The 26055-nt window shown below is 42.4% G+C and overlaps 2 protein-coding genes across 6 annotated transcripts; both read right to left on the reverse strand.

The window, feature by feature from the left end:
- Positions 1-2774: 2774 nt before the first annotated feature.
- osbpl7 (oxysterol binding protein-like 7) lies at positions 2775-19202 on the reverse strand. Of its 2 annotated transcripts, XM_056429315.1 has the most exons (22): positions 17508-19202; positions 16471-16614; positions 16337-16390; positions 16144-16257; positions 15904-16059; positions 15688-15814; positions 12181-12299; positions 12012-12095; positions 11787-11864; positions 10290-10437; positions 9999-10105; positions 9712-9880; positions 8991-9137; positions 8296-8432; positions 7859-7996; positions 6431-6494; positions 6214-6292; positions 5252-5396; positions 5017-5167; positions 4793-4919; positions 4342-4464; positions 2775-4010 (listed from the first exon to the last, which is right to left on the reverse strand). In XM_056429315.1, exons 1-22 carry the CDS (start codon positions 17628-17630, stop codon positions 3902-3904), a joined length of 2643 nt encoding a protein of 880 aa, XP_056285290.1. In that variant the 5' UTR covers positions 17631-19202; the 3' UTR covers positions 2775-3901. The 2 variants fall into 2 exon arrangements, with proteins under 2 accessions (XP_056285290.1, XP_056285291.1); XM_056429316.1 differs by lacking the exon at positions 11787-11864 and having other exon boundaries at positions 17508-19200.
- A 4312-nt stretch (positions 19203-23514) lies between these two features.
- On the reverse strand, positions 23515-25773 carry LOC130203290 (uncharacterized). Of its 4 annotated transcripts, none has more exons than XR_008833481.1 (3): positions 25633-25773; positions 25381-25537; positions 23515-24769 (listed from the first exon to the last, which is right to left on the reverse strand). XR_008833481.1 is itself a non-coding variant. In XM_056429317.1 (3 exons), exons 1-3 carry the CDS (start codon positions 25724-25726, stop codon positions 24290-24292), a joined length of 735 nt encoding a protein of 244 aa, XP_056285292.1. In that variant the 5' UTR covers positions 25727-25773; the 3' UTR covers positions 23515-24289. The 4 variants fall into 4 exon arrangements, 2 of the variants coding, with proteins under 2 accessions (XP_056285292.1, XP_056285293.1); XM_056429317.1 differs by having other exon boundaries at positions 23515-24773; XR_008833480.1 differs by lacking the exon at positions 23515-24769 and adding an exon at positions 25192-25243.
- Positions 25774-26055: the final 282 nt, after the last annotated feature.

Consider the following 26055-nt stretch of genomic DNA (forward strand, 5'->3'; position numbering starts at 1 on the left):
AGACGGTTTAGTTGTCATCAGGCGACCTCGTTGTGGAACAAGTGGTCGTGAACGTGGTCAGGTGGTAACACGCGTCTTTACTCAGATGAGGTTTCTGGGGTCGATCTTTCTCCCACTGTACGCTGCGTCCTGCTCGATGACCTTTGACCCCAAGATCGATGCTCCGACTGGTTCTGATCTGGTTGTTCTCTCGTTAGACGTTCTAAATAAAACCCGCCATGTAACTTCATAAACCTCTCAGCTTAAAAAACGACGTTATATGAACTATTTGACTTAATTCTGAATCAGGTCTCTAAACTGTATAAAATAGTCCTAAATAATGATACAAGATAGCGTGATGGGAAAAGAAGGATGCTCCACTAGAGGTGGATGTGGAGCAAATTATGTGAGCCTCTGGTTTTAAAGGTCTCATGGCGGATATGTCAAACTTTTTTCATTTTTTTGAATGCTCCCATTTTAAAGGAATACTTCACCCAGAAAAAGACAATTCACATATCCATTACTCATACTTTGATTTCTTGAAGGAACTTTTTCTCATGTGTATCCACGGCAATCAAAGACTCAAAAGACGGAGAAGATAACCTGTTCAACAACAGCAATAAACAAAAAGTAGAACATTCGTTCAAATTCATTCAAGATTTACTTAATTTCCAGCCGTTTCTATACGACCAATCGATATCGAGATGGTTATTTTGTGGGTGACGTGTTCCTTGAAGGCGTTTCAGCTCAACTTCTCCAGCTGTAGCATCCGCTTTAAAGGCCAGTTCTGGATTTCATATCAAACACACAAACACACAAAACCTGCGATCAACACCAGCATTAATAACGAAAGAACTGGAAACACAAAGTTCATGAGCAAATACCAGTATTAATGTCATTCAGTGAGGGTTCATTTCCTCTTCAACATCCGAAACGTTGTCCCTGTTTTCTGCCGTGTTTAAAAAGTGGGTCATTGGACCGGCTGCATGCACCTGGAGGTGAACAGGCCCTGTCACCTTCGGACCCACAGGAAGCGCAAAGTGACCAGACAGACACTCTGAATTTCCTCCCGAGCCTTCGGGCCAATCATGTCGCGACTCCGGCTGACAAGAGTCCCGGCTCCCAGCTCCGGTGACAGCAATGAAGAGTGAGGCTGCAGTCGCCGCCGATCAGAGGTCGGCTCCTCACTCCTCAGTCAGGTGTGCCGGCAGCCTCGGACAACACCGGAGGCGACAGGCGGGTGCAGGGTTACTGTCCTCTCTTCTAAATACATCTGCACTTCAAATGCTTACTTGAGTGGATGAAGACGATCTTTAAGCTCTATCTAAGATAGTGAGAGCAACCAGAAAAGAAAACCTAATACTACTTAAAGAAAACAAATGCAGATAGAGCCAGTAGACCGTTAGCATAGCATTAGCATAGCATAGCATAAAGAGTTTTAAAAAAACACCCATTTTGATTACAAAAGCACAAATTGTCAAATTGTGATAAACATACAAGATATAAAGTTTTAATTCCTCCTGTTGCTCGTCTTTGTGCTGAAGCTAAAATGTCATTTAACATTTCCTTCACAGTAAAAAAGGAAAACCAAATGTGGTGGAAGCTCATATCGACTCGCTGCCGCCAAAACATTTCAAAGCTTCCTCTTCGAACTTTTCTGGGGTTTTAGAGACCAGCTTTTGTTTTTGGTGTCCGCGGTCAATATTTGATGGTTGCAAGTTTCGTATTTCTAAATTCTGTCTGCGGCCCTGTCTGCGTCATAGAGGGCCGCAGGGAAGGCCAACCAGGAAGTTAGCATCCCACGAGCCAATGGGATGCTTCCTTTGTATTTTGGATCATTGCAGAAGATAACCTCTGTGTGGCAAAGAAACGTTTATGATACTTCTTTGCAAATTAACACAAGTTTTTACGATGTTTGAAGCGTGAACACAATCAGCAAAAGTAAGAAGCTGACGTTAGCGGCGTAAAGAAACTCCGCCACAATCACGTGACATGTCTCCTCCACTAAGCTGGAGGAGAACTAGTGTCCTTGTGAGTACGCTTAGTCGTCTCCTTTAGACTCCTCAAAGCTGAGCTGGTTTCATATGAAAGAATCTGACTGCAGCGGCCTGCAAAATGATCTTAACGATGATGTTGACGTAAAAAGGGACAGGCTGTGTGACAGTCCTTCCCTGAACATTCAAAAGACAAAGTCTTTACGCTGTAAACAGAATGGGTATATTGTGCGTTGCTTGTGTAACATTTCCAAAAAGATGTCCCATCCAAACACTTGGTGTTGACATCCGTCGGAGGAGAAAAGGTGATGATGGAGCTCGATGAAGGTGCGCGACGGACAATTTGTGATTTAAGTGCAATTAAAAAGTAAAATTAGTTTAGGATCAACGGTGACGTCGCAGAAAAACGAGCAAAGTCGCATGCGATCGCCGGCCTGCAGACGATGTCGGTTATTTATTTCAACGTGCTGTGGTTTGTGGACATTCACGTTCACTTCCTGCAGTGAGTGCAGACGCCTCAGGAACGACCCCCGCTGGATATCTCAGCTAATAGAATCACTTTCAGCCAATCCCTGATGTTTAATAACAATCCTGAGTCCATGTTTCCCCTCAGCACGAGAACAAAACGGGTGGGAACTGAATAAATAGAGGCGAGAAGGGAGACAAGACAAGAAGCATGTTATTTTTTTGTGTGTGATCCTCCTTTGACTTTTTTGTTCAGAGCTTATAAATTGCAAAAATAAGAGATGAAGATTTCTCAATGAGGAAAACTGTTATTTATTGAAAAGAAAGTGTCAAATGTGTATTTTATTGTTTTTTTATTCATGAAATTAAAGCTTACACACAATAAACCTTGTCTGTTTTGATGATTTCCTTCGTATTTCATTAAGCTGTAGAACCTTTGATCAGCTGATCAAAGCACCCTCTGAAAATGCTGCAGATCCAATTTAATGTTATATTATGGGAGAATTAATGTGTGCCGTAATATCATTTTCAAACAACTTACAATTAATTATACCGGATATATGCAGTCAAAATACATTCGTTGATATCACAGAAAAAAGAAACAGTTTAATGTGCTGTATCAGTGTTTCCAACCAGCTGGATGTTCTTATTTTATTTTCACTATACAAATGACATTAAAACACTCCTCTTTTTAATGTTCATTGACTGACTGTCATATGTATGTTACACGTCTTTTTAGAGCTTTTATGATGAAAACCCGCGGCCTGCTGCCCATGACAGAGACGCGAGGAGGAAGTTGAGGGTCGAACAATGAGCAGAAACTCACGAGAAAGCAGCCTCATGTCAAGAGCAGCGGCAGGTCCAGGTGATGATTATCTGTAATAATTATCTGTAGGTTTACCGTGGTTAATGGTGCATATTACCAAACACATTTGCGATAAATCAAATTACCAAAATAAACAGCTGGCGCTCCCTTGTGGCCACTGCTGGTAATCCAGCCCACTCACACAGTCAAACTGTACTCGTCATAAGAGGAGAACACGATTTAAATACATCTTTTTTTAAACTTAATATACTAACACAGCTTCTTACTAACCTGGCAGAGACACATGCAGCCTTTCCTGCAGAAAACTCTCAAAAATAAGAACATAAATCTGAGAAAAAAAAGTCTAAAAATAAAAAGATCTTTTAAAAAATATGTTATAAATTTGCTCATGATGAGAAGCTCTGTCCACGTTTCTTGGCCTCTGCTGCTGGACGCCGGGTGACCAGGCACTGAGGGTTCACCGCCATCCGGTCACGGGCGCAACGAAAGGAGGCCAGCAGCACCGTCTCCACCCTGAGCGTCTCCACCCTGAGCGTCTCTCAGAGCGGTTCATATATGCCGTCTTAATATCCAGCGCTGGTATATTTGAATGCCTCTGTCTTAAATGTCGGTTGGATTGCTCGTCCCCGTCGGCACGTCACCACACAGTTATATTCTTAGTGTGAGCAAAACCTGGATTCTCTCTGAGCTTCCAGTACGTATGGTTAGCCAACCACACGTCCCGTCCACAGGAATCTTTGGCTTTCCTAAAGAGGAAGAAGAGGAAGAAGAAGAAGAAGGGGTATGAAAAGGAGAAGCAGTATGAGAAGAAGAAGAAGAAGAAGAAGAAGAAGAAGAAGAAGAAGAAGAAGAAGAAGAAGAAGAAGAAGAAGAAGAAGGGGTATGAAAAGGAGAAGCAGTATGAGAAGAAGGAGAAGAAGAAAAAAGGAAGAATAAGATGAAGGAGAAAAAGGAAAAAGAGGGAAACGTATTATTAATACAGAAAAACATGATTATTTTATGGCGTTAGATACAGATACATTATTTGAACAGGACAAATAGTTTGTTATCATCAGATTGTAAAAGAAAAAACCGTACTTGAAAAAACGTGGAACATGTTCTTCTCCTCTTTTGGAGAGCTGTTTCCTTCCCTCCCTCTGGAACTCCTCTATGTCGTCTTTCTTTCTGTCCGCTTCATCCACCTCTCCGTCCTCCAGCATCCTGTTCAAAAGAGGACGAATTTAAAGAGTGACTCAACACTAAATTCACTTTATTAAATTGTATTTTATATATATGTATATATATATATATATGTGTATATATATATATATATATATTTAAGAGCCAAGATAATAGAATAATTTAAATAGAGAATCCCAGTGAATAAAAAGCTGATTCTCCATGTTTAGTTTAGTTTTTGACAAAAGCATGAACTCCTCCTCCTCCTCCTCCTCCTCCTCCTCCTCCTCCTCCTCCTCCTCCTCCTCCTCCTCCTCCTCCTCCTCCTCCTCCCTACGGAGACACCGCTGCACCCCCGCCTCCAGCTCACCGTTGGTCGGGGCGCAGCCGGCTGTCTGACGGCGGCAGCAGAGGCTTCAGGTCGGGGGTGAGCTCGTTCAGCTCCATGGCGAAGGTGGAGAAGCCGTAGTACCGCAGGGCGTCCTTTGGCTGGGGATCTGTGGGGGGGGACAGAAGCCTCTCAGTTGAGCCGCAGTGCAGAACACGACCCCTAAAAACCCAAAGCAGAGGTCAAACATCGGCTCGGCGACTCACTCGGCTTCCAGACACATTTCGGAGTGGGCAGAGTGTCGCAGAAGATGCCTTCGTGCCACAGACCGCCGAACCGGTGGATGATGCTGCCGCCTTGGTCCACCACCGTGCCCTGCACCTCGTTCTTGTTCGTGTCCGAGCCCCAGTAACGAGACTGCAACCAAAACACAAACCCGTCAGTCGGAGGTTTGCAACACTGAGCTTCGTGTGTGTGTTTGTGTGGGGTCGTTTCATTCACCTTGACGAAGGTTATCTTGCAGGTGCAGACGTTGCTCTTGAGGTTGCGGATGGTGACCTCGCCGTAATGCTCCAGGTAGCGCTGCTGACTGAGGACGTTGTGGATGCAGGTCACGACCTTGTTCCACTCATAGTGATCCCCGTACCTGCACGAAAACACCCGAAATCAAGCAAAGTGTCAAAATAGGTTTTGTCAGTCAAATGCAAATGTTTGCATGTTTTCTCTGCTTTACATCGTTTCCAACTGGTTATCTTTAAGTTATTTAAAAGATGTCACCTTGGGTTTTGAACAATTTCCACAATTCTCTGACTTTTGCAGAAAATAATTCTGAATTTATTGGCTGAAAAGTAATCAAGGGACAAAACGTTGATGAAAGTCACCATTAAATGATGATGCATGTAACCATAGAACTGGATTCCTTGTTAGATTCAAGATGGCGAACATTTGTTGCATGTCCTACATCTCTCTCTCTTTCTCTGTCCCCCATGTTTTCTGTCTCTACACTCTCAACTGACAAATAAAAAAATATTCTTCATAAAGTTATAGCAATTAGAAACTACCATGTTAAATTCAGTTGATTGTTCGAATGTTAAAAAAAGGTATCTTCAGTATATTTCAACCTGGACCATTATCTCATGTTTTTGTGTCTCATGGACTCTTCTCGTTCTAAAAACTCGCTTTAACATGAGAATTGTTAAAGAAATACCAAAGACACCCTTTAATATTATAAGAGTTAACTCAATTTAAAGTGGAGCTTATGATTAATATTAATGTATTTATTTATTTGTTGGTTTTTATTGCTGATCATGTCGAGAGAGATGGAAAATAGTTCAGTCGTCGTAGAACAAGTGCAATATAGAAATGAAAACCTCCATTGTGCATCAATTAGTACCATAAATGCAGATTCACTGGAAGCCACCATGCACAAGCTAAATATAGACAGGTGTTTTTAGGGTTTTTACCTTGGAAGAGTGATGTTCACCATTCCCGTTGGCTGAATCTCCAGAGATTTCCCCCAGAATTTATTCTTCCACCTCTGGTCTGTTTGGGAATATGTTACTTTCTCAAATGCTTTTTTTTTCTTCTTAAAGCAAAGTCAGATAATTAAAAGCACACAGGACTAACACCAAAAACAACAAAAATAAACGAGTTCTTGGTTTGATTCCAGAAGAGTGTCACCTTGCCAAAAGGAGAAGTTCTCAGAGTCTGCATGGCAGGCAGAGATGGGGGGATGATGGCAGACCTGGTGAAGAAGAGAATTATAAAACAGATACTTCCAGGAGTTATTATTTAAATCAGCATAGTTTATTATCATTAGAGACTTCATACACATTAATACGTTGTGTTTTATTTATCTGTCTGTCAAAAAAGAGCAGCAGAGTCAGAGATATCAGCTTTTTTTATTCCAGGAATGCTTCCTGTGTCAAAACCAGGGTGCCTACATTACCCACAGTGCAACTCAACCACCGGCTTTAATTACACCTCTATTTTTTAAATTCCCTCCATGTAAAAAAGGTTTTTTTGATCACATATTACAAAATATAATTATTGATATGAATGTATTGCTTTACTGATGAGTTTGCATTAAACTTTCATCTTGAATCTGCTGCAAAACATGTAAGAACCACAAAAGTGTAACTCAAATATAAATGTGCTGACCTGAAAACACGTTTTCCACCAGCTTTCCACTTAATAAGCATCACTTCAAAAAATAACTGATGACTCATGTCCATTTTTGATGACATGATTATATTTTTGCAGATATTTAATTAAAGCAATAAATGGCTCAATGTTGATTCGTGGAGCTCCGTGTGGCGGAGATGTGATCCATCTTAGTTCACAAAGAGGGGATTGTGGGGGGCTAAACGGTGATGCATAATCTTTTCTTAATTTTAAAGGCAGGTCGGCTGAATCATCTCTGGTCCCCTTTAAAAGCCACTCAAGCTCTTAAAGTCCAGATCATGATCAACGACTCATTCCTGTTCATTCACGGTTATATCGTGCACAGATTTAACAATATATGCGCTTATTACAAAAATAAAAAGTATTCCTATTTTTATTTTAAAATCCAATAATATTTTTGTTTATGCTTCTGTAATCTCGAGACTAGCGGCAGGTCTTGTGTTTGTTTTGTTTTTACTCCAGTGGGAGAAATAAACGTGAACACAGATTACGACCGACTGTCGTCTGTAGTAATTTCAGTTAATATTGGGGAACTTTTTCCACATTTCTTCCAAACATTCTGACACTAAAATGGCTTCTTTTTTTCTTCTACAGACACACAGATCAGGAGATAATTAACTACGATCAGAAACACAAGCTCCCGATAACGTCAACTAAAGTTTGCGATCGCGAACACATTTTTTTGATCTGGGAAAATGTAAAATGTTAGCTAAAGAGAATATAAACGCTAAATGCAAATGTACGCAATCTGGGGTTTGGCATCGTCTCTTAAAAGCCTTCGAGCTAATCACTGATGCTCGGGAATCAGAAGCTAACTCGCTTAAGCGGAAGCTAACCTTCCGTTAGCTGGGACTTTGCAGACTAAGATATAGACATTACGCAATGGCGGTAGGTCTGGTGATACATGTGGTGTTTGAGAGGTACCTGCTCACTGAGGAGGCGAAAGCCCCGGTCCTCTCGGTCGCACTCGTAGGTCTCGCCCAGCACCGGGTTAAACGGCTTGTAGCGGTTCCTGAAAGTTGCGGTGGCGTAACCAGAGATGGCGAAGGCAGCAATGTAAACCTGTCGGAGATAAATAAATCAAAACAACATGTCGTTTGATCTTGAAGAGAACAGGTTCAGACTGTGTGATCTATTTTTCTATGACTACTCGGCTTCCCTTGAAGATGTTGTCGGCCATTTTGCTTTTAACCCAGGGCCAGCATTTTTCTTGCATTATTTTCGTAAAAACTATTTTAGTTATTTATTTTGGGAGCATCATCAACATCGCAGCATGATGCGGATTCCTCAGGGTTGCGACTCAGCAACATTACAGTGATGGCATTGTTTCCCATCTGGTTCATAGATCCAGGTGGTCTCACCATCCTCTGGTAGGGGTCATCCGTGTGGTTGGCGGTGTCCAGCAGCTCACTGTACTCCAGCTCCTCACACAGCCTCTGCAGCAGGTTGAGAGGCTCATTGAGCGGAGCGGGCATGGACACCCGAGCCAGGTCTTTACCTGAGGAAAAAACATAAGCTGCTGTGTGTCAGAAGATGATGTCTCCGACCCTTCGCCAGAAGCCCCACGGCAACTGTCCACTCCTTCGTGAGGGAGCTACATATTTGCACAACTTTTGTTGTTGTTTTGTTAGTCCATTTAAATTAATATTATTTTTGTATATATTGTCCATTTTTTATTTATTATATTTTATTTTTTACCTGTATGCATAAATGCTGCTGTAGCAGATTTGTTTGATCCAAGGTGCTAAGAACGTTAGTTAGCTTAACACGTTAGCAAACAAAGACGGTTGAATATTAGTTCGTAATAATTTATGATATCCAGTTATGGATCAAACCCACGATGTGCAAACAAAATCTAAGCATCCTTTAAACAAATGGAAAAAGAAAAAGAATACATTGTATTCTTGTATAATATGCAATATATTTACTTTAGCTTAGTAACGTTAGCCCTCATATGCATGTTGTAGAATTTTCTCTCTCTGATATTCCAGGACTATTTTTGAAGAAAGAATTATAATAGTTAGAGAAGGGTCAATTCCAGAGTGCTGTGACTTGCCTATGTTGTTGTAGAGGATAGCCATGAGGCCCACGTGGCTGTTGTCGGGACAGTCAGCAGGCAGCGTGGTTCGCCGGCCGGTGCTCTTGGGAAAAACGCAGTTTGGAGTCCTGGAAATGCTCCCACGGTACTTCCTGGTGGCCGATGCTGGAAGAGAATAATATTAAAATCGTAGAAAAAGGGCAGTTTGATGTTTTGATTCAGGAGAACAGGGACGTAGTAATTGTGATGTCACCCATTGGTTTGTAGACCAACGTTTTGAAGCCTCGAGTTTGGAGATTTCGCCGTCACCATCTTGGTTTAAGTCTGTCGCCTTGTGTTTTTTTTTGCAACCAATGAACAGAAGTTACCGTGTTTGAAATGCAGAGGAGTGACATTATATATATGTTGGCTCTAAATGGACCATAATTTACTCAATGAACATCAAGCTGTATTGAAGAAGACTTGAACATAGAGATTGAGACATAAACTCATGTTTACAATGTTTACTGAGGGAATAAATCAAGTCATTTTATATAGACTTCTATGCAACCAGAGTCGCCGCCCCCTGGTGGTCAGTAGGGAGAATGCAGCTTCAACACAATAAAGCATAGACTTCCATACAACCAGAGGTGTCGCCCCCTGGTGGTCAGTAGAGAGAATGCAGGCTTCAAGACACTTCCGCATCGGCTTCACGGAGCAGAACCGGAGGTACTAATGGTACTTGTGTAAATGTGCCCACCATATCCTTCCACTGGATCAGAGTTGGTGGTGCTTCCGTCACTAAGTCCCGACTCATCCGACAGCTCAGAAGAACTTCCACATAGGATGTCATCACTGGCATCAAAATACTCCGCGGCCGAATCTGCCACTGAGGGAGGCCTGTGGGATGGATGCCTCTCAGCTGCAGGCTGACGACGGAGGAGAAGGAGGAGGAGAAAGAGGAACAAAGAAAACCGAGCCATCAAAACCCACAAAGGGAATATGTGTCAGAGGATTCATACGACAGGCGGGGCACGCAGATCTTACCACAGCTAATGTGTTGGACTGGTGGATGTTGTTGGTCTCCCAGACTTGCTGAAGCTTCTGCCTTTCCTGGGACAGAGTTTCATGCACGTTCTTCAGGGAGGCAATCACTAAGGAGGAATAAGAAGAATTGGAACGCATAGATAGGCATGTCAGATTTTATTTTAAATATGTCTGTTTTCAACTTAATAATAGTCTCTGTGGAATCTCATCTCACTCATCTACCTGAACTCCACTCCCTTGTATGAACCCCGTCTGCCTGTGTGTAAACATGCATGTGTCTGTTTTCCTGACCTCGTAGCGACATGGCGCAGATGTCCTGCTGGATTTTCTTGCCCTCGGGTGACGTGACATTCGGGGACAGCTGGGAGAAGGCGTAGTCAGGGATGGAGGAGGTGGATGCACCGAGGTTAGGCGAGCTGCCCAGGTGACTTGAGGACAGCTATGAAGGTGAACACAGGAGGATGGATATGAAATTGAGAGATACCGTGAAACCACAATTCATTTTGTTTTGACACTTTTTCACAGAGCCAGGCTAGTGGCTTCTCTCTGCTTCCTGTCTTTAAGCTAAGCTAAGCTAACTAGCAGCTAGAAGCAGCTTCATATTTAGCGAAAAAACTCCAATTTGCGTGTAAAGGTAACACAAACTCTCTTTTCTTACATTTCTGCTTTTAAACGGATATACAATGTTTCCTAGTGAACTTTAGAGGTGATAATTTTGTTCTGTTTGACCAGAGCCAGGCTAGCAGTTTCCCTCTGCTTCCAGTCTTTATACTAAGCTAATTTAACTAGCTCGTAGCGTACGAACATGAGAGTGCTGTCTATCTTCTCATCTAACTCTCAACAATAAAACAAGCAAAGTATATTTACCATTTCACATTCGAAATATGATTTTTTGAATGAAGGTGCAACCAATTAAATCGAACCATTAAAATGTGCTAAGGCCTATTGGACCCCTGCTACAGTTTTAATCATGTTATTGTTGTTGCATTGTGTTTTATTATGATCATACTGGTGAAATATATTTACTTCAATTAACCAATATAGAATCAAGTCATAATTTATGGTAACCCGTGACACCTGAACTTTTCTGGCTAAATCCCTGCCGAACTGTAAAGATAAGTCAATATAGATATGTCCATAGAGTTCAAATCATCTGATCATGAACGTACTTACACTTTGAACATCAGGGTCAATATTTGTTTATAGCTCAAACCTAATTCACTAGAATCACAGCCCTGCAGGTTCTCTCCCACCAGCTACACTTTAAAGAACAGCGTTGAAAACTACGGATCTATTAATTTACTCACACTACGATAAAACATTTTAAAATCAGGTCACGGCTATACCCTGTTCACAAGATTTCATGGTATATAAAACATCTTTTGGATGCAGGGAATCTACTACAGTGTATATTTTAAAGTTACGACAAGGAGCTTTCATGTTGTTGATTTTGGCGGTCCCTGTGGACAGAAAGGGTAGTGCACTAGACTCTCTTTAGAAAACCATATTTTGCTTCCCCTCCAGCAATACAGCCTGCATGTTGGTGAATCTGCATGTTGTGAAACGTCTGATTTTGAGAAGAATAACTATCTTGAAATAGATCATTTTCCCACTGATGGTCTTGTTTACTTACAATGGTCATATCAAGGAGGCAGAATTATCAAATCGTTTCATAAATAAGTTGAAAGTTCCTTGTAGTAACTTTAACCTTAGATTGCCACAGTGTGTACTTGGAGAACATGTCATCATTCTCATGAACTAAGTTGTCTCTTCCCGTTGCCAACTCACCGATTTTGTAATCCCACGAATAGGCTTTGGATTAGAGAAAGGCCCCAAAATGTGACAGGAGGGTTGGGATGTGAAATTCTTAGAAACCCAATATGTTATAGGACATTATTACCAGTATTAAAACCTAATTTATGTTTTCAATAATTTAGTATTTCAAAATAAACTTAATTAATGTGAAACTATGTCAGTTGCATGTCTTCTGAGTGAGTGACGGAGCATTCTTACCATTCCCAGGGCCTCCACTCTTGATAATGTGCGAGAGTGGCCCCATATTTTTCCTGACCTCTGCTTCTTCGGCTTCGAAAGATTCTGGATTAGATTATGAGAAAAAATCTTTTTAATTGTATTTTCATGCGACGCTGGAGGAGCGGCTCCAAACTGAGCAGCGGTCTACCTGAATGCTGATGATGCGCTTCAGGTCTCCGTTATTCAAAGTCTGGCTCGCCTCCAACATCTGCAACCTCTGGATTAAGTGGTTTATCTCAGAAAGGTCCAAATTGCAGCGGTTCAGCTCTGGAAGAAAATACGATTTACAATTTATTGAGTTTCCGCAACTAATTACTAAGATAAGATTCCTGTGGTGCACTTTTAACAGTTAAAAAAGGGAGGTTGGCAAGAAAAACTGTCTGCGGATACTTTAGATATCATGAATGTTTCCATTAAAATACATTTAAAGAGCTTTTAAATAGTGGGAATAATCAAATAATAACAAACAGTTTATTTTCGGTATACAGTTGTATTTATTAGACTGATTAAACTATTCACCTTAATCAGTGGATCTGCACAGAAAATACAACATCTTAAAAAGTGATGGTTCAGATTTGTTGGGTTGTCAGGTACTTATTCAGGCAGTAAATTTAGAATATTTCATATATATATACACAAATAAAAAAAGCATTGCAATCAATGCAGCAGAAACAGAGATATCATCTTATTTACTCGAGTCATTCCTTCTCCTTGTCCTGGTGCCTACATTCCCCATAATGCAACTTGGGTGAGCTTCACGTAAGGCATTATCAGATTTCTCCCAACTCCCTCTGGAGCCACAAAAGGCTTTATGGCTCCCCTTTTAAAAAGCGACCTATCACTTTTTTTTAAAGTGAATTAATTTAATAAAAAATGTGTCTTCAAATAATACAATATACAGGACTGTCTCAGAAAATTAGAATATTGTGATAAAGTTCTTTATTTTCTGTAATGCAATTAAAACAAAAATGTCATGCATTCTGGATTCATTACAAATCAACTGAAATATTGCAAGCCTTTTATTCTTTTAATATTGCTGATTATGGCTTACAGCTTAAGAAAACTCTAAAATCCTATCTCATAAAATTTTAATATTTCCTCAGACCAAGTAAAAAAAAAGATTTATAACAGCTGAGTGTTTGTCAAGGCTCAGGAAACCCTTGCAGGTGTTTCGAGTTAATTAGACAATTCAAGTGATTTGTTTAATACCCTACTAGTATACTTTTTCATGATATTCTAATATTTAGAGATAGGATATTTGAGTTTTCTTAAGCTGTAAGCCATAATCAGCAATATTAAAAGAATAAAAGGCTTGCAATATTTCAGTTGATTTGTAATGAATCCAGAATGCATGACATTTTTGTTTTTTGAACTTCATCACAATATTCTAATTTTCTGAGACAGTCCTGTATATATGTAGAGAGAGAGAGAGAGAGAGAGAGAGAGAGAGAGAGAGAGAGAGAGAGAGAGAGAGAGAGAGAGAGAGAGAGAGAGAGAGAGAGAGAGAGAGAGAGAGAGAGAGTGCGTACCTTGAACACAGGTGTCTGGGTCTTGGCTTTGCTTCAGCCAGGCCGACACTTTGCTGTTCACAGCGGTGTTGGCGGAGGGCAGCACTCCCGTCGGCGCTCCAGCTGAATCCGCCACGCCTGCAGCGCTCTGGGAAACAGAGGGAAGAGGAGGTCACCGGGGTCTCTTTTTAAAGACTGGCGCGATACGCTCGACTCTGCAGCTCATCCCATAATCACCAAGTCTCCGTTTCTCTGAGCTCGTCCGGCCCCGCCGCCGTAGGACGACGTGTGGAGGAAGCCGCTGTGGAGCTGAGCCGCCGCCTCATGCTTCTTGTACAGGCGGTGGGCTTGTAGCTTGGTCACCCAAATGTAGAAGTGCTCGTGGCTGTTCGCCTTGGAGAGAACGAGGAAAGAAGTCATAGGTTAGTCTTTTTTTTTCTTCATCTGAACGATCTGGTTATTTGTTTAAACGTTTACCTTCATGTGATAGAGAATGTCGCCTGCGTCCAAGTCGATCCGGTTTGACTTCTTGTTGATGGACATGACCGCGAGGCTGACGTCTAACGAGCCCTGGACTCTTCCCCGGGGCACCTTCATGCCAAAAGGAGCATTTATTGAGTGTTTTCAAAAAGTAGAAGGTGGTTAAAATCCTGTTGTGGTATTTACTTACATCCTGTTGATTTTTGGAGTAACGCAAGTTCCCCACTTCCAAGACAAAGTATCGCTGAAATAAAGATGACACATCAACTCCTTAGACACAGACTTTATGTGTGAACCATGCCAGATTACGAGTGGACTCCTCACCTTGTGCCAACCTTTCAGCGGCCACTTCCTTCTCTTGAGGAGATATCCTTCACAGATGCCCGGGGCGGTCATATCGGGAGGATTGTCGCATCCTGCCTGCGTTTCTACCTGAAGGTCGTCGATCACTTCCCAATCTTTGATGATCTATGGACAGCGTGATTGGGGGGAAAGGCTTTACGCTTTGAGGTCTTCTTTACTTCTTTCCGAGTCTTCTTTACTTCTTTCCAAATACTATGTGGGGCCTTTACTTGGAGACAGCCTGTTGGCCGTCCCGATGCCGCCTCCGGACCCCTGCCAGACCTAATCACCGTCTCGAGCCCTAGCTGTCATCCTGTCGCTACATGTGTCCTGCGCGCGAGCTACTCAGCTACGCCAGGAACGCGGCGAGACATTCCGCGATTCGCCGCCAGAGTGCGGGGTAAAGCAGAGACATGCGCATATAATGCGGTATGCGAGTGTGGTAGGGCGTGGACTATACCGACCACATTATCCGTGATGTTCTGCTAAATGGCATCTATGACCGGACATACGCGCGAGACGCTTGGGACACCTGACATCCTGGTCAAACCAGTTAACGACGTTGTGCACTCGTGGAGAACAAAGAGATGGCCCGTAACGCTCTCCCGTCGTCCTCTCTGTCAGCCATGTCGTCATTCCAGCGCCTGAAGACGACTCCACAGACGAGCCCCACCCCGGGCCCTGCGGATAGGGCTAAACGAGCCTCGTGCCCAGAATGTAAGAGCGTCTTTAACGTCTTCACGGAGGGGCCTCGAGGGTGGAATCCTAAGCCTCACCAGGTGTGCATCGGCTGCTACAGGGCCCGCCGACGACAGAGGCGCCAGCAGCCGTCACCCGACGGTCAACAGGCCGCCATGGAGTCGGAGCTGGATACGGGATTTAGACCGGTAACCTATTCCGGCCTATAGCTTTCCGGTCTGGGGGGGATGTAGAGTGTACCGCCGGCCACTAGAGGGCAGCGTCTAATTACCTGACCGGATATGCCACGCTGCCTTCCGTTAATGTCAGCGTCCGTTTTAGTCTCGTCATTCATCCATTCCACCTCGAGGCGAGATGTTCATCCACTCATTCATGTGAGAACTTTACGGTATTAGTTAATGTGCATATACCGTATATCGTTATTTGTATATGTGTATTACGGTATTTATTACATGCATAATTGTAATACTTTGTCAGCTCATCTTGCTGCACTGTCTGTTTCAGGGTGTCTTCATCTCTGTCATTAAACCCTTAAACTGACATTGAGGAGTGTGTTTCTTCAGAGAGAGAGAGAGAGAGAGAGAGAGAGAGAGAGAGAGAGAGAGAGAGAGAGAGAGAATGCGTACCTTGAACACAGGTGTCCGGGTCTTGGCTTTGCTTCAGCCAGGCCGACACTTTGCTGTTCACAGCGGTGTTGGCGGAGGGCAGCACTCCCGTCGGCGCTCCAGCTGAATCCGCCACGCCTGCAGCGCTCTGGGAAACAGAGGGAAGAGGAGGTCACCGGGGTCTCTTTTTAAAGACTGGCGCGATACGCTCGACTCTGCAGCTCATCCCATAATCACCAAGTCTCCGTTTCTCTGAGCTCGTCCGGCCCCGCCGCCGTAGGACGACGTGTGGAGGAAGCCGCTGTGGAGCTGAGCCGCCGCCTCATGCTTCTTGTACAGGCGGTGGGCTTGTAGCTTGGTCACCCAAATGTAGAAGTGCTCGTGGCTGTTCGCCTTGGAGAGAACGAGGAAAGAAGTCATAGGTTAGTCTTTTTTTTTCTTCATCTGAACGATCTGGTTATTTGTTTAAACGTTTACCTTCATGTGATAGAGAATGTCGCCTGCGTCCAAGTCGATCCGGTTTGACTTCTTGTTGATGGACATGACCGCGAGGCTGACGTCTAACGAGCCCTGGACTCTTCCCCGGGGCACCTTCATGCCAAAAGGAGCATTTATTGAGTGTTTTCAAAAAGTAGAAGGTGGTTAAAATCCTGTTGTGGTATTTACTTACATCCTGTTGATTTTTGGAGTAACGCAAGTTCCCCACTTCCAAGACAAAGTATCGCTGAAATAAAGATGACACATCAACTCCTTAGACACAGACTTTATGTGTGAACCATGCCAGATTACGAGTGGACTCCTCACCTTGTGCCAACCTTTCAGCGGCCACTTCCTTCTCTTGAGGAGATATCCTTCACAGATGCCCGGGGCGGTCATATCGGGAGGATTGTCGCATCCTGCCTGCGTTTCTACCTGAAGGTCGTCGATCACTTCCCAATCTTTGATGATCTATGGACAGCGTGATTGGGGGGAAAGGCTTTACGTTTTGAGGTCTTCTTTACTTCTTTCCGAGTCTTCTTTACTTCTTTCCAAATACTATGTGACAAAACCGTAACATATAATATTCCAGTGGTTAAAGCGCATCACACTGGTTCCCTCGACCAAAAGATCATTTTAAAATATTGCAGAAAATGATCTCTGCATCAAACAAAATATCAAAACATTTCATAACCCTTTAAACACAAATTAAAACATAAAAAGCTAATTTTAGCGGCAATAAAATAACCAGTCACATGACTTCACGTGTCCTCCACTAAGCTAAAGGAGGAGGAGTGTACTACTAAGGATGCTTAGTCGTTTTTTTAAAAGACACAGTGTGTAACATTCAAGGAGATATAAAGGTAGAAAGAGGAATATATTATTGATAACTATGTTTTCATTCGTATAGAATCACCTTAAACTAATAATTGTGTTTTTTTTATCGACACAGATGCCCAGACACAAATCAAAACACTACGGGCTCCAGAGATGTCACCTGAAGGCCACCGCAGTGAGCGGAGGGGTTTCAGACATCTCACCTAAAACACATCGACTTTGAAGTCGAGGGAACCGCAAATGAAATAATTTGTTTTGGGACTCATTCCTGCAGCGCTCTATACAGGTGATGCAAAGCCATTTGCATGACACAATGATGAACATGGCAGAGCAACAAGGCTCACTAACCTCTGGGGTTTCATGCAAAATAACGACTATAATAGAGTGGAAAACAGGACACGTAAAACAAAAGTCGGATGTCATTCTGGGGTAAATCTGAACCGACACAAAAGCAAGAACTCGCAACTTCCCTTTAAACAAGAGAACAGTCATTTACATCCATATACCCATAATGCATCTGGTGTTACCTGTCTGGAGGATGACAGAGTGCTGCTGCTGCGAGATTGCGACCGCTTCCACGTCGGTGAGGACTTCTCCAGGCCACTCGCCAGCGATTGGCTGCGGTTGAGCGAAGGCCCGTGTGAATCCATGTCCGACCTCAGACACCGCTCTCTGCCGGGATGCGCTGGTTGTGGAGAGATTATATTATATTATATTATCAATACAATAGTGTGTTTCCAGTCTGTGTTGCTTTCCACGGTGCATTTTCCAGGGTGAAAAGAAGAATGAGAAGCCTCCTGAGGATTATATGTATTTTAACTTGTTCAAATGTATTCATGATTTTCAATTTGCTGATTGAAGTCATAGAACTGTGAAAAATGCTCCTTGCAAGTCATCCACGTGCCTGTTTTCACCAACAAACAACTCAAAATCCCAAAACATTAGTGACAGCTGCTGATGAAGATCATCCGACATGATCAAAAGCTCCAGAATAGCTACTGAACGGACTCGTGCTGAGGTTGTTTTCTATACAATGAACATTAGTGTGAAACCGAGAAAAGCACATTTGAGGAGCTGGAAAAGTTTTTGCATTTTTTTCTCTCCTGATAAAATACTTTTGAACATCATGACCTATACGTGGAATACATTCATGCAGCGGATATGAATTGAACATGCAGTTATTGTTTATGTTGCAATGGAGTCGGCTCTTACTTTAACTTCATACTTTTATCAAACGTTGCACATCCATTATTATGCCATCGAGTCCGCTCGGAAACCAAAGTGAAAGTAAACCGGCTCAACAGAGCTGCTCCTTAATCCAGTTACCTAACAGAGCGACCTGGACCGATAGATCTGGACCAATCTAGATCTGGACCCATCTAGATATTAAAAGACACAGAAAATTGATTATTCTTCACAATAAATGGAAGACAGCATATTTCTAAATCTGAATCAACTATGTTTTCAGGTTATAATTCAACTCTAGCTTTAAAGTCTCTATAAAAAATTAAGTGTCAATTAAGAGGATGTTCCTTTATGATGTGCTCACGGTATAATAATAAATAAATGAAAACAGGAACAGGCTACGAAGATGAAGAGTCACAGAACAATCTGTAAATCTTGAGAAGGTTAAAAAAAAAAAGGTGTCATATTTTTCCTGTGAGAGACGTTGTTCACACATGGAAGGTTTGTAAATATCCTTGTTCATGCTATTGATTGATTGGTTTACGTTGACCGACTTCATCACACCGGATGTTCAGTCTCATTTTGCACAAGCCGGTGGACCAGCGTCTGTTCTCCTCAGTGGAGGATTACTAACTTCTCTCTAATTGGTTTTTCAGGGGATGTTTTTTCAGCCACTCGGCAGCACGAGGCAGAGAGCACCGAGACGACCACGCTCAGTTACACAGGAGAGCAATGCAGCCATGAATATGCTCAACGGGTCTGCTTAGGGGAATCGGGAATAAAAGCACTTTAAAACAAGTTTACAGATTAACACTAATAACAATGTATTCAGTTCCTGGCCGAAAGAAAGAATATTTAAATTTGTTTAAACTTTTCAATTTGCTTGTACTATTTTCTCAACATAATAGGGTTTTCTTTTTTCTAATTTTTAAGAACTTAATTCAACTGTTGAATGAGCCTCAATGTATTTTGATCGGTGTATTAGTTTGACACTAGATTAAGTACTAATAAATTACTTTATAAAAAGGAAGGAAAAAAAAGTGCAGTGCAATTAGAATAAATATAGTATAAATACAATGCACCATCAAATTAAATGTAACGTGTTTGTGAGATAGTGACCACATTTAGTCTGTATGCAGGAAACATGAGATTTTAGTATTTTCAGCATTTTCAGTGTGTATTCAATTAGCTTTTAAGTCGTTATTGTGTGTGTATGTGAGTGTGTGTACGAGTTTGTGTGTGTGTGTGTGTGTGTGACAACAGAATGGGGCGTTACATTTAACCCTCCTGTTACCTTTACATTTACTAACATATTTTACCCTCGGGGTCAATTTGACCCCAGCAATTAAAACCTCCAGAAAATTATTAGAATTAATATTGTTTCCCAAGTTTAAGTGTGAGGTACTTTATGTTTGTTTGTTGACTACCTATATAGCCCTTTAAATATATAAAAAAGTTGATATTTCTTATATGTTTGACACAGTGAAAAACAGCCTGGGGTCAAATTGACCTCAAAGAACACCGACATTAAACATTGAATGGGGTCAAATTGACCCTAAAGGTAACAGGAGGGTTAAACTGATGTTCCTCTCAAACTGGAGCTGTTATGTAACGGCAGGACAGGATGAGAGTAACTGACCTCAGCAACGACAGCATGGGGTGGAAAAAGGATGACAGGATTTGCAGGTTTCTGAGCTTGTTTACTCAAGACGGCACAAAGAATATTCTACTGGTAAAAAAAATTTGAAATGATAATAAAAAAACAAGGGGTTCTAAACTCATTAGATGGTGACAAGTTATGTTAGTTTCCACAATGTAGAATCTCAGATTTAAATCTTTTGCACACAGAAATAAAAAGTGTTTTACAGTATAGGTTTTATATATACTGTAAATTATATATATATATATAACATTATTTCATTTTAGCTGACGCTTTTATCCAAAGTGACTTTCATAGACCGTAGCATGTAACATTCATAGACTGTAGACACAGCTACAGGGAACAACTCAGGGTTAAGTGTGCAACTAGGGCGAGGATGAACCACCAACCCCCTGATTGAAAGACGGATCTGCTACCCACTGACCCAAAGTCGACCTATATGTATGTGTGTGTATACATATATACAGGCACGTGCACAGACATTTTGGGGGGCAGGTGCTCAAACCCAAAAAAAAGGGCACCCAATGCCAAAAAAAAAATTCTGACAGAGTTGAAGCATTAGCATCAATACACTGATGATGCTGTCCTCGACCTGCGTTTCCTCTGGCAGCATCAGACCACTAGCTTACATGTTCTTTATGAATAAAGATGAATTATTATATAGCAACAACAGTACAAGCGTTCTGATTGGCTAATGGGTCGTCATCCCAGCCACGTATTGCCCTCCTCGCTGGTCTGATACGGATCCGTATTGCCCTCTTACGTCATTTTCAAAATGAGCGATATTGATAGACAACAGCCAAGAGCAGTGGTCCTCAAACTAAGGCCCGCGGGCCGGATACGTCCCGCCTCCACAATTGGCCCGGACCTCTGAACAACACCAGAGAGGCCTTATGATTTTTTTTCAGTCTGGCCACGCAAATCCTAGACTAGCCCGTTAAATATAACGGAATAAGAATTCTCTCTCTCTCCCTCTCTTCTCTCTCTTCTCTCTATTCTCTAAACATAACTAACGTCAGTAAACAGTAAACAACTGCAAGGCTTTGAAATCACGGATTTCGTGAGTTTTTGTCTGTTTATTTTTTTAGGAAACGTCGGACCAGTGTGACGTCATGTTTTCAGCAGCGCTCATGTTGTGGTTGATTTTTCACAAAACAACGTCAGGGGACAAACACCGTCATGACCTGTGTGTCTGATGCTGCGGGTCAGAGGAGAAGGAGGTGTACCCGTTTGGTGGCGCGAGGAGCACTGCGCGGAGGAGGAGGAGGAGGGGCGCGGCGGGGGGAGGGGCGCGCTCGTGAGCGCCGCGGAGCATGTCGGGGAGAAATTCTCACAAGAACTCAAATAAATGCCCCGTCGGATATGAAAACACATTTGGGGGGACTTGATGACAGAGAGAGTAACTTTTATTCTTAAATACTGATGAATGAAAAAAGTGGGTCTCATAAATGTTCTTCTGTGTGATCCAAACACCTCAAACTTGGATTCATCTGTCCATAACACCTTTTTCCAATCTTCCTCTGTCCAATGCCTGTGTTCTTTTGCCCATACCAATCTTTTCTTTTTATTGGCCAGTCTCAGATATGGCTTTTTCTTTGCCACTCTGCCTAGAAGGCCAGCATCCCGGAGTCGCCTCTTCACTGTCGACGTTGACACTGGCGTTTTGCGGGTACCATTTAAAGAAGCTGCCAGTTGAGGACCTGTGAGGCGTCTATTTCTCAAACTAGAGACTCTAATGTACTTGTCTTCTTGCTGAGTTGTGCACCGGGGCCTCCCACTTCTCCTTCTGCTCTGGTTAGAGCCTGTTTGTGCTGTTCTCTGAAGAGAGTAGTACACACCGCTGCAGGAAATTTTCAGTTTCTTTGCAATTTCTCGCATGGAATAGCCTTCATTTCTAAGAACAAGAATAGACTGGCGAGTTTCACAGGAAACTTTTTTTCTGGCCATTTTGAGAGTCTTATCGAACCCACAAATGTGATGCTCCAGATAATCAACTAGCTCAAAGGAAGGCCAGTTTTATAGCTTCTCTCATCAGCAAAACAGTTTTCAGCTGTGCTAACATAATTGCACAAGAGTTTTCAAGGGTTTTCTAATCATCCATTAGTCTTCTAAGGCGATTAGCAAACACAATGTACCATTAGAACACTGGAGTGATAGTTGCTGGAAATGGGCCTCTATACACCTATGGAGATATTTCATTAGAAACCAGACGTTTCCACCTAGAATAGTCATTTACCACATTAACAATGTATAGAGTGTATTTCTGATTGATTTAATGTTATCTTCATTGAAAAAAACAGTGCTTTTCTTTGAAAAATAAGGACATTTCTAAGTGATCCCAAACTTTTGAATGGTAGTGTACGTATAGGTCGACTGATACATACATATATATACACATACACACACAGACAGTTGTGCATTTTTGTACTGCAATGATGCCTTCAAAGACCTGTTTAAAACATAACGCCACTTGTTCCTCATGTTGGATTCTGAGCTCGAGCTCATGATGTGGAAACGGGAGCCAACAGAATAAGTCATCCAAGGTTTTGACAGCAGCCACCGAGCTGCTTCATCCCAGAGGATGGTTTAAGATACAGAGAGTATGACCTCTATAATATCGCTGTTTGGAATGAAAACAAACTGGAGCTAATAAAAGTTTAATTGAGGACAACATATTTATGAATTCATTCAATTAAATTCAGTTTATTTGTATAGCCCAATTTCACAAATTACTAATTTGTCTCGGAGTGCTTTACAATCTGTACACATAGACATCCCTGCCCCAAAACCTCACATCGGACCAGGAAAAACTCCCAAATAACCCTTCAGGGGGAAAAAAAGGGAAGAAACCTTCAGGAGAGCAACAGAGGAGGATCCCTCTCCAGGATGGACAGGTGCAATAGATGTCATGTGTACAGAAGGACAGATTTAGAGTTTAAATACATTCAATGAATGTGACAGAGTGTATGAATAGTTCATAGTAGGCATATTCCACGATGGAGACCTCCACGATCCATCTAGGCCGTAAGGTGAACACTGTTTTCGTTTCAACCCGCTCCACAGTCGCGCATCTACACAATCGTTAGCTCATAAAAAAGAACGAGTTGTGCTAACCTACCAAAAAAAAGTTCGTCGCTTTATTTGCCGTCGATTCTCGATGAGACTATGTTTTATGCCGAACTAGTTTCTTCAGAGCGTAATAGTATCTTGGTCACGAGGGGTGGCACGGTTCGACACGTGATCGGTCTACACCAATGAGGGAGCTGCTTTTTGTCAACAGAATGGCAAGATGGCGGCTCCCATGGTTGGATTCAACGTTACCGATAAAGAGAAAAAGACCCTTAAAAGTGGGCTAAATGGTTCTAAATAGTGCTGTATACATAGCCGCGTCCAATAAGAACAATGAGGCAAATATATGATCATGTTATGCTTATGTTAAGTCATTTAGATCAAGTTTGACATACCTGGGAATACACCTTACTGACGATCTAACATGGACTGTGAACACCCAGCACACACTGAAGAAATCAAGGCAAAGACTGTACTTCCTACCTCAGTAGGAAGTACAGTCTTTGGCAGTAAAAGTAGGACATACAGTCTTTTGGCAGTAAAAGGCAGTAATTGTACTTATACCAATGACCATTTGTTCGTTCGTTCATTCATTCTTCCACAAATGAAAACAACACTGATGAACAAAAGAAACAATCTTTATGAAAAATATGACATATATAAAACTGTACAAAACTACAAAAGAAATAACATATGAAGGACGCTCAGTCCTCACTGTCAGTGTCAGGACAGTTGTCTTCCAGTTGCTCGGTGTCTGGTGTTGGCACAATTACAGCAACGACAGAAGTCTGTGCAACACAATCCTGCAGAAAAACAGGAACATCTTCCTGTCTCACAGGCACCTTTGCAGCTGCAGTGTATGACATGCAAAACACTGTCAGGGGCCGGATTTCTGGTCATCCAGGTGATGTGCAAGGTCCCATCCTCTATTTGCCAACTATATCCAGCAGGTGATGGAGCACTTATTTTTTGTTTGCGACAGGACCTCATTATTGCAGCCTGGTAGTTTGCCCTTTTGCAGTGCTGTTGGAGGGCATCAGTAGTTGGGGGAATGCATATTTCTGGCAAGGCTGATGATGCCATCCAGAAAGCCTTGTACCTAGCTTCATTTACATTATCGGCAGCTGGCTGATCATATAAGTGGCACACATACTGGCAAAGAAGTGCAAATGTTGACTGCTCCAAGTAATAATAATAATAATAATCATTTATTTTATATAGCGCTTCTCAAGTCACTCAAAGACGCTTTACAGTCCAGAGTCCAGTAGTCATACACACACACAGGCATACCGGTGGTGGAGCTACATCAGTAGCCACAGCTGCCCTGGGGCAGACTGACGGAAGCGTGGCAGCCAATCAGCGCCTACGGCCCCTCCGACCACCACCAACATTCATTCACATCCATACGAACCGGGGTGAGGCTGCGTGCATGTCTTTATGATGGTGGGGGAAACCGGAGGACCCGGAGTAAACCCACGCAGACACGAGGAGAACATGCAAACTCCACACAGAAAGGACCTGGAACGACCGGGATTCGAACCCAGGGCCTTCTTGCTGCGAGGCGACAGTGCGAACCACTGAGCCACCGTGAGTACCTAAACTTTTAAAAGCCTTTAGGTACTCACCTTTCTCACATGCAACAGAAAATTTCTTTTTTTTCCCTTTGCCATAAAAGGCACTTGTGGAGTCACACCCAGAGAATGTGTGAATTCCGATCAAGGCTGAACACACACTGGTTCCGAGAGCTGATGACACCTTGGTAATGTCAATGGTTGACAGGGTCTCTGCAAAAACCAGCTCGCAGATGTTGCGCTTGGTGGGGATGTGAAATACCAGCTGGGGGAAATCACGAGCCAGCCTCTTCTTCAACATATCCTGTCTGCAACACAACAAAACAGTGACAATTAAGAGTCACAGGAGTATCATGAAAAGCAGAGAGTGGTGCAGGTGGTACAAGACATTACAGGCTAGAACCTATCTGCCATACAGCACATTTAACACCAAAGATGCCCAAGAAAGGCACACAACATCACGCACGCACACACACACTTCTCCTTGTTACCAACTGGTACATGTTTGTGCAAACAGCAAGAATTAAAAACAGTTTCTCAGGCCTGTCACACACATGTTGTCTAAAGCTGGACTTGCACATGACAAATCATAAGACGTGAGAGAAAAATGCATTGCAGTTACCTGTAGTTTGAAGCATCAAGACCTTCATTTGCTTTCCCCAGTTCAATGAAGGCCTTCCTCAGCTGGCCCATTCTCAGCACCTCTTGGTTGACAAGCAGCCTTTTAATGACCCTTTCACAGAATATCTTATATATGACATCAAACGTGGGCTCATTCCTAGAACACATATGAATGAGAAGGAAATAAACCAATATGTGTTGTGATTGTGTACATACAACAGAATGCGATTGAATGTTTACTTATGCAATGTTAAGTTAGTAGCTCCTTGAAATGCAATATAATAAATAACTTACTGGTCTTTCTCTGGTTTTTCAGGCCTCGTCAAAAACCGGGTGTACTGATTATAACAGCCTTTGTGGTACTGCACCTCCAGAGCCACACAGTCTTTGTCTTTTATATGCAAAAGAATACTTTGGTCCTCCTTCAACTCGGCAGCTTTCTGCAATTGGCCTTAACAAAACAAAAAGGATAGCTCAATGAGTTTGTTGACATATCTCACACATAATTGTACCTTTCAGTCACTCAACCACAGTGTGTGTGTTTACCTGCTGTTAATGTTTCAGCCTTTGACAGAGTATCCCTTTGTCGTTTGCCTGCTCGGTTGACGAACTTAATTCTCCTTCTTTCCACCTTTGCCATGGATTTTTTGTCCGTAAATCTACGGTAGCACGTGATGGAAGCCAGCATCCTCGAATATTGTCAAACTCCACATCAACACAGTGTTTGAAGTTCTGCCACGTCCGAGACTCACTGTCCAACCGAGCCACGTTTGTATGTCCTGTATGTATTCCATCGTGTAGTGGTGAAACAATGTACCTCGTGCTTGACTGAAGTAATATGCATCAAACAATGATTGTTTTTGATTTATATTCCGGTATATTTTCTTCGTCTTCCTGTACTGCTCGAGGACGCCATTTGCCATTCTGTTGATAAAAAGCAGCCTCATTGGTGTAGACCGATCACGTGTC

Source organism: Pseudoliparis swirei, chromosome 13 (genome assembly GCF_029220125.1).
Source record: "Pseudoliparis swirei isolate HS2019 ecotype Mariana Trench chromosome 13, NWPU_hadal_v1, whole genome shotgun sequence".
In the NCBI taxonomy this organism is placed as follows: Eukaryota; Metazoa; Chordata; class Actinopteri; order Perciformes; family Liparidae; genus Pseudoliparis; species Pseudoliparis swirei.